The sequence below is a fragment of the Oncorhynchus clarkii genome, chromosome 9, assembly GCF_045791955.1.
Source record: "Oncorhynchus clarkii lewisi isolate Uvic-CL-2024 chromosome 9, UVic_Ocla_1.0, whole genome shotgun sequence".
In the NCBI taxonomy this organism is placed as follows: Eukaryota; Metazoa; Chordata; class Actinopteri; order Salmoniformes; family Salmonidae; genus Oncorhynchus; species Oncorhynchus clarkii.
The window spans coordinates 63304830-63318673 of NC_092155.1; the positions used below are offsets into that span (position 1 = coordinate 63304830).

Here is a 13844-nt window from a genome sequence, read left to right on the forward strand (position 1 = left end):
AGCTTGTAGAAACCAAGAGAGGGTTTAGGTTATTTTAATGTCATTTTATAACTGTGTCATCATTACTGCACCATAACAACCAATGATTATTTTTGAGGGGCTTCATATTACCTTAGTTGAGCTTTGCTATATTTCCCCCTCCTTATCCCCCTCCTCTCCCCCCACAGGGCAAAAACCTGGTGCCCCCGGCCTCAGGGGGGGTGAAGCTCAACTACACTGTACTGATTGGGGAGACCCCCTGCTCAGTCACTGTGTCTGAGACCCAGCTGCTGTGTGAGCCCCCCAACCTCACGGGCCAGTACAAAGTCATGGTACCTCAATCAGTCTGTCCAAGTACACACACAACAACACAGAAACACACACTGAAACAGACACTGACAAACACACACACACACAGACGCACACCATCTCCTCCTGTCTCTCTTTTCTGTCTCTGTGTGTCAGAGTGTCTGTGATTTATTTTCCATAACGTTTGACCTGTAAACTCCATTATTTTTGCACTTGTGGTTGTTCATTCAGCTGAGAGAAACAGGTCAAAGACACGGCAGTGTAACTGGGCTCTGGCTGTCAAAAGGTTCTGCAAGAATCCACTGCAATTATTTCTACCAGTCTTCTCACTTATTGAGTTCAAGCCCCCAGAACTTCACTCTTCACTGTCCTCCATGTCGGGGTGTCTGGGTGTCTGGGTGGGTGTGTCTATGCACACTGTGTCTGTGTGCTGTATGGGTTTATTTAACTGAATCGAACTGTGTGTGTGTGTGTGTGCCTGTGTGTTTGTTATGTGTGTGTGTTTGCATGTGTGTGTTTAATATACTGTGTGTGTGTGTGTGTGTGTGTTTGCATGTGTGTATGTTTAATATACTGTGTGTGTGTGTGTGTGTGTGTGTGTGTGTGTGTGTGTGTGTGTGTGTGTGTGTGTGTGTGTGTGTGTGTGTGTGTATGTTTAATATACTATGGGTGTGCATGTTTAATATACTGTGTGTGTGTGTTTAATACACTGTGTGTGTGTGTTTAATATACTGTGTGTGTGTGTGTGTTTTAATATACTGTGTGTGTATATATATCAGGTCCAGGTGGGCGGTCTCCACGTATCTCCAGGGGCGGTCCACATCCTGTCAGACAGCCTGCTCACCCTTCCCGCCATCGTCTCCATCGCCGCCGGCGGAGGCCTTCTCCTTATCATCGTCATCCTCGTCCTCATCGCATACAAACGCAAGTCACGGGAGAATGACCTCACCCTGAAGCGCCTGCAGATGCAGATGGACAACCTGGAGTCCCGGGTCGCCCTGGAGTGCAAGGAAGGTGAGTAACACTTTATTTAGATAACAAATGAACCACAGACTATTAGTTGGCTATCAGTAACATTGAAATGCATCTAGGGAAACATCCATAGACATTCAGCAAATAAACCACATACTATTAGTTGCAACTCTCACAAACTAACCCTGGTCTAGACTGTGTAGTGCTAGGCAAAAACTTAGGGTTACGGAAGGTCAGTTCAGCCCAGAGTCGCTAATCATGTACACTAGCCTATATCCTTATCCTCCATCAGCAACAAAGTCATGTCATCACAGGTACAGAAACTGAAATCAGTCTCTCAAAATGTCTGTGAAGAGTTAAGCAATTATGTTTGGTCCTCTTCTGCTCTACATAGCTATTTTGAGACACTTTGATTCCAGTTTCCTTGTAGGGTTTAAGACTGAGCTAGCTAGCTGGGCTCCACTAAGGCATGTTATAATCACATGAAAGACACACATTGATGCTTCTGTGTAATACGTAAATAACTGGTGGTATGTGTTGTATAATGTAATACAAGTTATTGTGAATCTGGGTTAGTGAGTCAGGTTTTGTCTGACAGACACACAGTCTCTGCTGTTTAGTTGACCCTGTTTTTGATGCTGATCGTGGCACACTAAATGCACATGGTGCTTGTCTATCGCTAACACACACTGGCTTACGCAAACACACACACACACACACACACTCACACACACACACACACAGGCACACACACACACAGGCACACACACACTGGGTCACACACACTGGCTCACACACACTGGCTCACACACACACTGGCTCACACACACTGACTTACACACACTGACTTACACACACTGACTTACACACACTGGCTTACACACACTGACTTACACACACTGACTTACACACACTGACTTACACACACTGACTTACACACACTGACTTACACACACTGGCTTACACACACTGACTCACACACACTGACTCACACACACTGACTTACACACACTGACTTACACACACTGGCTTACACACACTGACTTACACACACTGACTTACACACACTGACTTACACACAGTGGCTCACACACACACACACTGGCTCACACACACACTGACTTACACACACTGACTTACAAACACTGACTTACACACACTGGCTTACACACACTGACTTACACACACTGGCTTACACACACTGGCTTACACACACTGACTCACACACACTGACTCACACACACTGACTTACACACACTGACTTACACACACTGGCTTACACACACTGACTTACACACACTGACTTACACACACTGACTTACACACAGTGGCTCACACACACACACACTGGCTCACACACACACTGACTTACACACACTGGCTTACACACACTGGCTTACACACACTGACTCACACACACTGACTCACACACACTGACTTACACACACTGGCTTACACACACTGACTTACACACACTGGCTTACACACACTGGCTTACACACACTGACTCACACACACTGACTCACACACACTGACTTACACACACTGACTTACACACACTGGCTCACACACACTGACTCACACACACTGACTTACACACACTGACTTACACACACTGGCTTACACACACTGACTTACACACACTGACTTACACACACTGACTTACACACAGTGGCTCACACACACACACACTGGCTCACACACACACTGACTTACACACACTGACTTACAAACACTGACTTACACACACTGGCTTACACACACTGACTTACACACACTGGCTTACACACACTGGCTTACACACACTGACTCACACACACTGACTCACACACACTGACTTACACACACTGACTTACACACACTGGCTTACACACACTGACTTACACACACTGACTTACACACACTGACTTACACACAGTGGCTCACACACACACACACTGGCTTACACACACTGACTTACACACACTGACTTACAAACACTGGCTTACACACACTGACTTACACACACTGATTAAACACACTGTTCAGTCTGTGTGTGTGTGGCAGTGTCTGTTTCAGAGTTTGTTGTAAAGGCATGGCCTCATTTGAGATTGTTAGGCAGGCCTCGTTAAAGCCTAATAAATCTGGGTTAGTGCTGAGCTCTGCGGTCTACACACACACACACACACACACACACACACACACACCCCTGGTGGGCCATAGTACAGACAGGGCACGCTTCTGTTCACTGCACCAGCTGACCTCTGAACCTTGGGCCCAGAGGAAGAACAGGCAAGTTACTGTATGTATTCCCTCCAGCTAGCCTGAAGACAGCTTTACCACTCAGAATTACAGCACATAGAATAACTCTAACATACAGAATTACAGCACATAGAATAACTCTAACATACAGAATTACAGAACATAGGGTAACTACAACATACAGAATTACAACATATAGAATAACTCCAACATACAGAATTACAGCACATAGAATAACTACAACATACAGAATTACAACATATAGAATAACTCTAACATACAGAATTACAGCACATAGAATAACTCCAACATACAGAATTACAGCACATAGAGTAACTACAACATACAGAATTACAGCATTTAGAATAACTCCAACATACAGAATTACAGCACATAGAATAACTCTAACCTACAGAATTACAGCACATAGAATAACTCTAACATACAGAATTACAGCATTTAGAATAACTCCAACATACAGAATTACAGCACATAGAATAACTCTAACCTACAGAATTACAGCACATAGAATAACTCTAACATACAGAATTACAGCGCTTAAAATAACAACAGCATATATAATAACTCCAACATACAGAATTACAGCACATAGAATAACAACAGCATATATAATAAATATAACTTACAGAATTACAACATAGAGAATAACTCTAACATACAGAATTACAGCACATAGAATAACAACAGCATATAGAATAAATCTAACATACAGAAATACAGCACATAGACTAACAACTGCATATAGAATAACTCTAACATACAGAATTACAGCACATAGAATAACTCCAAAATACAGATTTACAGCACATAGAATAACAACAGCACATAGAGTAACTCCAACATACAGAATTACAGTATATAGAATAACTCTAACATACAGAATTACAGTGCTTAGAATAACAACAGCATATAGAATAACTCCAACATACAGAATTACAGCACATAAAATAACTCTAACATACAGAATTACAGCATATAGAATAACTCTAACATACAGAATTACAGCATATAGAATAACTCCAACATACAGAATTACAGCACATAGAATTACTCCAACATACAGAATTACAGCACATACAATAACTCTAACATACAGAATAACAGCGCTTAGAATAACAACAACATATAGAATAACTCTTACATACAGAATTGCAACATATAGAATAACTCTAACATACAGAATTACAACACATAGGGTAACTACAACATACAGAATTACAACATATAGAATAACTCCAACATACAGAATTACAGCACATACAATAACTCTAATTTACAGAATTACAGCATATAGAATAACTCCAACATACAGAATTACAGCACATAGAATAACTCCAACATACAGAATTACAGCACATACAATAACTCTAACATACAGAATTACAGCGCTTAGAATAACAACAGCATATAGAATAACTCCAACATACAGAATTACAGCACATAGAATAACTCTAACATACAGAATTACAGCACATAGAGTAACTCCAACATACAGAATTACAGCACATAGAATAACAACAGCATATAGAATAACTCTAACATACAGAATTACAGCACATAGAGTAACTCGAACATACAGAATTACAGCATATAGAATAACTCTAACATACAGAATTACAGCACATAGAATAACAACAGCATATAGAATAACTCCAACATACAGAATTACAGCACATAGAATAACTCTAACATACAGAAATACAGCACATAGAATAACTCTAACAAACAGAATTACAAAGATAGGACATATAGAAGACATAGTATACTAGAAGGTTATATCCTCTAAATGTCATTGTCTTGTTTCTCTGGGTTGTGTCAGGGCTGTGGCAGAGTAGAGAGGTTCATAGTGAGGTCTGCTCTATGTCTGTTGTAGGGCCCAGCTGGGGGGTGTGAACAGAGCTGAGCAGCACACAGCTACATGGGGCTTATAGAGCTAAAGCCCTGGACACATACAGACAGACAGACAGATACTCTAAGCAGACACACACACAGGCGAGGAGACACACCGAATGGTCATGTTTTAAACAGCATCTGTGTTCAGGAAGAGTGTAGGGCACCAAGGGTGGATTTCGAGGGGCAGCTAGGTACCTGGGTTCCCCTCCAGGGGTGTATGCCTGAGCCCTGGGCCCTGGGCTGGGCTAGCAGGGGTGTTGGGGAGCAGGCTGTAGGCATGGGGGAGATATGACTGTGATTGGCTGCAGAGAGGCTAAGGGGACAACCGCAGGGCAGAGCAAGGCCCAGCAGGACTCAGTCAGGAAGGGACCAATTAACCAGCTCTCACCTGCAGCCCCTAACAGCAGGGAACACACCGGAGCTCAGATACTATACAGTACAGCCAATTTACTGGCCACCAGAAGTGTGTGTGTGTGTGTGTGTGTGTGTGTGTGTGTGTGTGTGTGTGTGTGTGTGTGTGTGTGTGTGTGTGTGTGTGTGTGTGTGTGTGTGTGTGTGCGTGGGGGGGGGGGGGGGGGGGTCACCACAGCTAGTGGGCATACATACTAATACATGGAGATCTATGGTTTCAATTAAACCAGCAGGTCTGAAATCAGTTGATCCATACTAACAGTGCGGTTAATTTCTCCTCTCTCTACCAACCTCCTCCAGCTTTTGCTGAGCTGCAGACGGACATCAACGAGCTGACCAGTGATCTGGACAGAGCTGGTATCCCCCACCTGGACTACCGGACCTATGCCATGAGAGTCCTTTTCCCTGGCATCGAGGACCACCCTGTTCTCAGAGAACTGGAGGTATGGAGAGAGAAAGATGGAGAGAAAAAGTAGACAAAGAAAAGTATGGAGGGGGGATGGGAGAGGGAAAGAGAAATGAGGAAAGGAGAGACAGAGTGAGGAAAAGGAGAGTGAGAGAGAGCTTCCACTCCACCCCTGCAGCATGCCCTCCTAAGCACCACAGTGCCAGGGGGAAACTGACACTCGTATGTCGTTCTGCCTCTCTGGCCTCTCTCTCACACACACACACACACACACACGCAGGTCCCAGTACAGTATCCCGACGTGCGTCTATTTCACCCACCAGCGCGTCCTTCATCAGGAGTAATGAAGTGGGTAATGTCCTGTTCGCTGGCAGCCCTGAGACCTCCTCTACTTGGGACAGACTGACTGAAACACACTCCACAGAGTCCCTTTAATACACTGCTATTCTTTATAGGGGAGTACAGGGTGGGTGTGAGTTGCTGGATGAGTTGACTTATTAGGGTACATGGGTAACAGGACAACGTATGCAGGCTTATTAGGGTCAGCCTGTTGACTGTATGAGGGTGATATGGTGTGATAGTGGGAGGAATAAAGGTCCAATAGGAACAGCAGAAAGTACTGTATGCTAGCGCCTCACAATGCCCCTTTATGATCAACTGAGCGTAAGAAAAGCAGTAGTGCAGTTCTGTCACGCATGGAACAATCTGGGTGTGTATGAAGTTGTTTAAAGTAGAACTCTTAACACAGAAACCATGTGTTGTCATGTGGCATGTTAACCCTTTGCATCCTGTCCTGTATCTCCTAGGTGTCAGGTAACGGCCAGCTGAGCACAGAGAAGGCTCTGAAACTTTTCGCTCAGCTCATCAACAACAAGGTGTTTCTGCTAACCTTCATCAGAACTCTGGAGCTCCAACGCTCCTTCTCCATGCGGGACCGCGGCAACGTGGCGTCTCTCATCATGACTGCGCTGCAGGGCAAACTGGAGTACGCCACCGACGTGCTCAAACACCTGCTCTCTGACCTCATCGACAAGAACCTGGAGAGCAAGAACCACCCCAAATTGCTGCTGCGCAGGTAAGAGACATACAGTTTCATACACACTTGTACATGTACACACACATACATAAACATTTACACTTTCACACACACAGATGCATTATGCATGTATGCACAGACACACACATCTATGCACACACATGCAGTATGAGCACATCTGCTGTGGGCAGAATGGGAGGGGAAGTAGATAGTGGAGTTGGAAAACAGTGGGAGGATGTTGTTAATAGATAGATGGAGTGTGGATCAGAGAGGTGCATTCTACCACTTGTATTGATTCCATTCATCAAAAGTCGTAATATGTCATATGTAATATGTACTTCATTTACAATGGCAAGATATGAATTTCTAGCAACAAGTACTTGTTTAGTATCCTTTGAATTATGAGCCAAGATAGAGAGTTGTAGTCTCATCTCTCTCTCTCTCTCTCTCTCTCTCTCTCGCTCTCTCTCGCTCTCTCTCTTTCTCTTCAATTTAAGGGCTTTATTGGCATGGGAAACATATGTGAAGTAGATACAGTGCCTTGCGAAAGTATTCGGCCCCCTTGAACTTTGCGACCTTTTGCCACATTTCAGGCTTCAAAGATAAAGATATAAAACTGTATTTTTTTGTGAAGAATCAACAACAAGTGGGACACAATCATGAAGTGGAACAACATTTATTGGATATTTCAAACTTCTTTAACAAATCAAAAACTTAAAAATTGGGCGTGCAAAATTATTCAGCCCCTTTACTTTCAGTGCAGCAAACTCTCTCCAGAAGTTCAGTGAGGATCTCTGAATGATCCAATGTTGACCTAAATGACTAATGATGATAAATACAATCCACATGTGTGTAATAAAGTCTCCGTATAAATACACCTGCACTGTGACAGTCTCAGAGGTTCGTTAAAAGCGCAGAGAGCATCATGAAGAACAAGGAACACAACAGGCAGGTCCGAGATACTGTTGTGAAGTTTTGGAGAAAAAAATATTTCCCAAGCTTTAAACAACCCAAGGAGCACTGTGCAAGCGATAATATTGAAATGGAAGGGGTATCAGACCACTGCAAATCTACCAAGACCTGGCCGTCCCTTTAAACTTTCAGCTCATACAAGGAGAAGACTGATCAGAGATGCAGCCAAGAGGCCCATGATCACTCTGGATGAACTGCAGAGATCTACAGCTGAGGTGGGAGACTCTGTCCATAGGACAACAATCAGTCGTATATTGCACAAATCTGGCCTTTATGGAAGAGTGGCAAGAAGAAAGCCATTTCTTAAAGATATCCATAAAAAGTGTTGTTTAAAGTTTGCCACAAGCCACCTGGGAGACACACCAAACATGTGGAAGAAGGTGCTCTGGTCAGATGAAACCAAAATTGAACTTTTTGGCAACAATGCAAAACGTTATGTTTGGCGTAAAAGCAACACAGCTGAACACACCATCCCCACTGTCAAACATGGTGGTGGCAGCATCATGGTTTGGGCCTGCTTTTCTTCAGCAGGGACAGGGAAGACGGTTAAACTTGATGGGAAGATGGATGGAGCCAAATACAGGACCATTCTGGAAGAAAACCTGATGGAGTCTGCAAAAGACCTGAGACTGGGACGGAGATTTGTCTTCCAACAAGACAATGATCCAAAACATAAAGCAAAATCTACAATGGAATGGTTCAAAAATAAACATATCCAGGTGTTAGAATTGCCAAGTCAAAGTCCAGACCTGAATCCAATCGAGAATCTGTGGAAAGAACTGAAAACTGCTGTTCACAAATGATCTCCATCCAACCTCACTGAGCTCGAGTTGTTTTGCAAGGAGGAATGGGAAAAAATGTCAGTCTCTCGATGTGCAAAACTGATAGAGACATACCCCAAGCGACTTACAGCTGTAATCGCAGCAAAAGGTGGCGCTACAAAGTATTAACTTAAGGGGGCTGAATAATTTTGCACGCCCAATTTTTCAGTTTTTGATTTGTTAAAAAAGTTTGAAATATCCAATAAATGTCATTCCACTTTATGATTGTGTCCCACTTGTTGTTGATTCTTCACAAAAAAATACAGTTTTATATCTTTATGTTTGAAGCCTGAAATGTGGCAAAAGGTCGCAAAGTTCAAGGGGGCCGAATACTTTTGCAAGGCACTGTAATAAACAAAAGTGAAATAAACAATGAAAATGAACAGTAAATATTACACTCACAAAAGTTCCAAAATAATAAAGACATTACAAATGTCATATTATTTGCAAATAGTTAAAGTACAAAGGGGAAAATAAATAAACATAAATATGGGTTGTATTTACGATGGTGTTTGTTCTTCACTGGTTGCCCTTTTGTGGCAACAGGTCACACATGTTGCTGCTGTGATGCACACTGTCGTATTTCACCCAGTAGATATGGGAGTTTATCAAAATTGGGTTTGTTTTTGAATTCTTTGTGGGTCTGTTTAATCTGAGGGAAATATATGTCTCTAATATGGTCATACATTGGGCAGGAGGTTAGGATGTGCAGCTCAGTTTCCACCTCGTTTTTTGGGCAGTGTGCACAAAGCCTGTCTTCTCTCAATAGCAAGGCTATGCTCACTGAGTCAGTTACAGTGGTCTGTCTCACTCTCCCCCCCCCCCCCCCCCCCCCATCCCAATCTCAATCAGTCTGAGAGTACACGACTGTACCACTGTCAGTCTCACTTATCCACTGAGCTCTGGCTCCTCATCAAACATTCAGCAGTAGCTTCTACTTTACTTTTCTCTTTCTGTCTCCTGTCTCCTATCTAGATTGTTTTCGACAGGACTCAGGGCCATGTACTATATCTTTAAATATAGAGTCCTCTTACTCTTTTACTAGAGTAAAGGCTGCCGTCTTTGTATCGTTTTATAGGCGTATGCATGGGTTAGCAGGGGACCAGCAAAACTGTCAGAGTCCGCCTTAAAACCATCTCCAGAGAGGAGAGAAGAGATAGGCAACAAGCAGAGGAGATGAGAGAGATGACAGATAGACAGAGGAGAGATGAGAGCGACTACAAGCAGAGAGAGGAGAAAAGAGATAGACAACAAGCAGAGGAGAGGAGAGAGACGACAGATAGATAGAGGAGAGATGAGAGAGACTACAAGCAGAGAGAGGAGAAAAGAGATAGGCAACAAGCAGAGGAGATGAGAGAGATGACAGATAGACAGAGGAGAGATGAGAGAGACTACAAGCAGAGAGAGGAGAAAAGAGATAGACAACAAGCAGAGGAGAGGAGAGAGACGACAGATAGATAGAGGAGAGATGAGAGAGACTACAAGCAGAGAGAGGAGAAAAGAGATAGGCAACAAGCAGAGGAGAGAGACGACAGATAGACAGAGGAGAGATGAGAGAGACTACAAGCAGAGAGAGGAGAAAAGAGATTAGCAACAAGCAGAGGAGAGGAGAGAGAGGACAGATAGACAGAGGAGAGATGAGAGAGACTACAAACAGAGAGAGGAGAAAAGAGATAGGCAACAAGCAGAGGAGAGAGACGACAGATAGACAGAGGAGAGATGAGAGAGACTACAAACAGAGAGAGGAGAAAAGAGATTAGCAACAAGCAGAGGAGAGGGGAGAGACGACAGATAGACAGAGGAGAGATGAGAGAGACTACAAGCAGAGAGAGGAGAAAAGAGATAGGCAACAAGCAGAGGAGAGGGGAGAGACGACAGATAGAGGAGAGATGAGAGAGACTACAAGCAGAGAGAGGAGAAAAGAGATAGGCAACAAGCAGAGGAGAGAGACGACAGATAGAGGAGAGATGAGAGAGACTACAAGCAGAGAGAGGAGAAAAGAGATAGGCAACAAGCAGAGGAGAGGGGAGAGACGACAGATAGAGGAGAGATGAGAGAGACTACAAGCAGAAAGAGGAGTAAAGAGATAGGCAACAAGCAGAGGAGAGAGAGGACAGATAGACAGAGGAGAGATGAGAGAGACTACAAGCAGAGAGAGGAGAGAGACAACAGAGAGACAGAGGAGAGATGAGAGAGATGACAAACAGAGAGAGGAGAGAAGAGAGAGTCAACAAGCAGAGAAGAGAAGAGAGAGATGACAAACAGAGAGAGGCAAATGTAACCATTTGTACATTGTTAAAACACTGTATATATATATATAATATGACATTTGTAATGTCTTTACTGTTTTGAAACCTCTGTATGTGTAATGTTTACTGTTAATTTTTGTTGTTTTTCACTTTATATATTCAGTTTGTATGTTGTCTACCTCACTTGCTTTGGCAATGTTGACACATGTTTCCCATGCCAATAAAGCCCTTGAATTGAATTGAATTGAGAGGAGAGAAGTGAACAGAGAGAGAGAGGAGAGAAGTGAACAGACAGAGAGAGAAGAGAGAGACGACAAACAGAGAGAGGAGAGAAGTGAACAGAGAGAGAGGAGAGAGGTGAACAGACAGAGAGAGAAGAGAGAGACGACAAACAGAGAGAGGAGAGAAGTGAACAGAGAGAGAGAGGAGAGAAGTGAACAGACAGAGAGAGAAGTGAAGAGAAGAGAGAGGCAACAAGCAGATGAGAGAAGAGAGAGGCAACAAACAGAGGGAGGAGAGAAGTGAACAGACAGAGAGAGAAGAGAGAGACGACAAACAGAGAGAGGAGAGAAGTGAACAGAGAGAGAGAGGAGAGAAGAGAAGCGAAGAGAAGAGAAGAGAAGAGAAGAGAGAGACAACAAACAGAGAGAGGAGAGAAGAGAAGAGAGAGGCAACAAGCAGAGGAGAGAAGAGAGAGACAACAAACAGAGAGAGGAGAGAAGAGAAAGACAACAAACAGAGAGAGGAGAGAAGAGAGAGACAACAAGCAGAGAAGAGAAGAGAGAGATGACAAACAGAGAGAGGAGAGAAGAGAGAGACAACAAGCAGAGAAGAGAAGCGAGAGATGACAAACAGAGAGAGGAGAAAAGTGAACAGACAGAGAGAAAAGAGAAGAGAATATAGAGACGACAAACAGAGAGAGGGGAGAAGTGAGCATAGAGAGAGAGGAGAGAAGAGACGAGAGAGGCAACAAGCAGAGAAGAGAAGAGAGAGACAACATAGAGAGGAGAGGAGAGAAGAGACAGAGAGATGAGAGAAGTGAACACAGAGAGAGAGGAGAGAAGAGAGAGACAACAAACAGAGAGAGGAGAGAAGAGAAGGGACAGAGAGATGAGAGAAGTGAAGAGACAGAGAGAGAAGAGAAGAGAGAGAGATGAGAAGTGAAGAGAGAGAAGATAGAGAGATGAGAGAAGAAAAGAAAAGAGAGAGAGAAGAGAAGAGAAGAGACAGAGAGAGAAGAGAAGAGACAGAGAGTGAAGAGAAGAGACAGAGAGAGAGAGAGAGAGAGAGAGAAGAGAGAAGTAAACAGAGAGAGAAGAGAAGAGAAGAGAAGAGAAGAGACAGAGAGAGAAGAGAAGAGACAGAGAGTGAAGAGAAGAGACAGAGAGAGAAGAGAAGAGACAGAGAGAGAGAGAGAGAGAGAGAGAGAAGAGAGAAGTAAGAGAAGAGAGAGAGAAGAGAAGAGAAGAGAAGAGAAGAGAAGAGAAGAGAAGAGAAGAGAAGAGACGACAAACAGAGAGAGGAGAGAAGAGGAGAGGCAAATGACCTGGATTATACTGTTATGTTATTTAAATTGCCAGCCGCCAGCCCGACACACTCCTAGCTGCCCCGTGGTTTCCTTTATCTCCCGTCATTAGGAACACAATGGTTTAAGTCCTGCTGGTCTGGCCTTCAGGCCTGAATATTCCTTTCATTACCTTCCATTTCTTCAAAATAATTTAAAGGATTACCAATTTGAAACACTGTTTCTTTTCTCTTGACGTTTTTCTTGTGGCTCATTGTGGCAAAGGTACTGTTGGCTGACACAGAGAGGAGCGAGCTGAGTCATAAGCAAAAGAAAATCCTCATAGTGACTGAAATTGAACATATGTGTAACCCACAGTAATGTGTTGTTGTCATTAATAGGGATGGTTGAGGAATAGGACAGCTCTGTTCTGCTCTGATGGCAGCTCATCAATTAGCAGTTGATAACAGGATGGCTGAGCCTGTTATTATGTTTAGGCCTGAACCATCTCTACCTATTATTAATGAATTAGTCCATCTCTGCCTTCCATCGCTTCCTCTACTGATGTAGTCTGTGACTGTGTGCCAAAGATCACCCGTTTCCTGATATACATAGGGTGCAATTTAGGACACACCTGTAGAGATACATCTACACTTCCCTTCCCTGAAACCCATCAGGAGCCTCTACGCTACTTTACATTTCAGTCATACACTTCCCAATGGCCCACATGGAGACTTTAGCAGCTACTATCTCTCCCACTGTGACAGTCCAGTCATCCATCCCATTCAGCCCACACAGATAGGGTGCAAATTGGAAAATTGGACCCTATTTCCTACATAGTGCACTACTTTTGGCCAGAGCCCTAGCGAAGTGTAGATAAAATGTTTTATCTCTATATGTGTGTCCTAAATGTCACCCTATTTCCTATATAGTGTGTGGCTTTTGACCAGGGCCCATAGGGGTCTGGTCAAATGTTGTGCACTTTGTAGGGAATAGGGTGCCATTTGGGACTTATAGTATATGTAGGCCC

General features: G+C 43.5%; 1 protein-coding gene across 1 annotated transcript in view; it reads left to right on the forward strand.

The window, feature by feature from the left end:
- Positions 1-13844, forward strand: part of LOC139416721 (plexin-A2-like) — a 466777-nt gene that overhangs the window by 352849 nt on the left and 100084 nt on the right. The window contains exons 19-22 of the mRNA XM_071165718.1: positions 168-311; positions 1068-1302; positions 6127-6269; positions 7039-7307. Coding sequence (XP_071021819.1) covers positions 168-311; positions 1068-1302; positions 6127-6269; positions 7039-7307 — 791 coding nt within the window. The remainder of the gene's footprint in view (positions 1-167; positions 312-1067; positions 1303-6126; positions 6270-7038; positions 7308-13844) is intronic.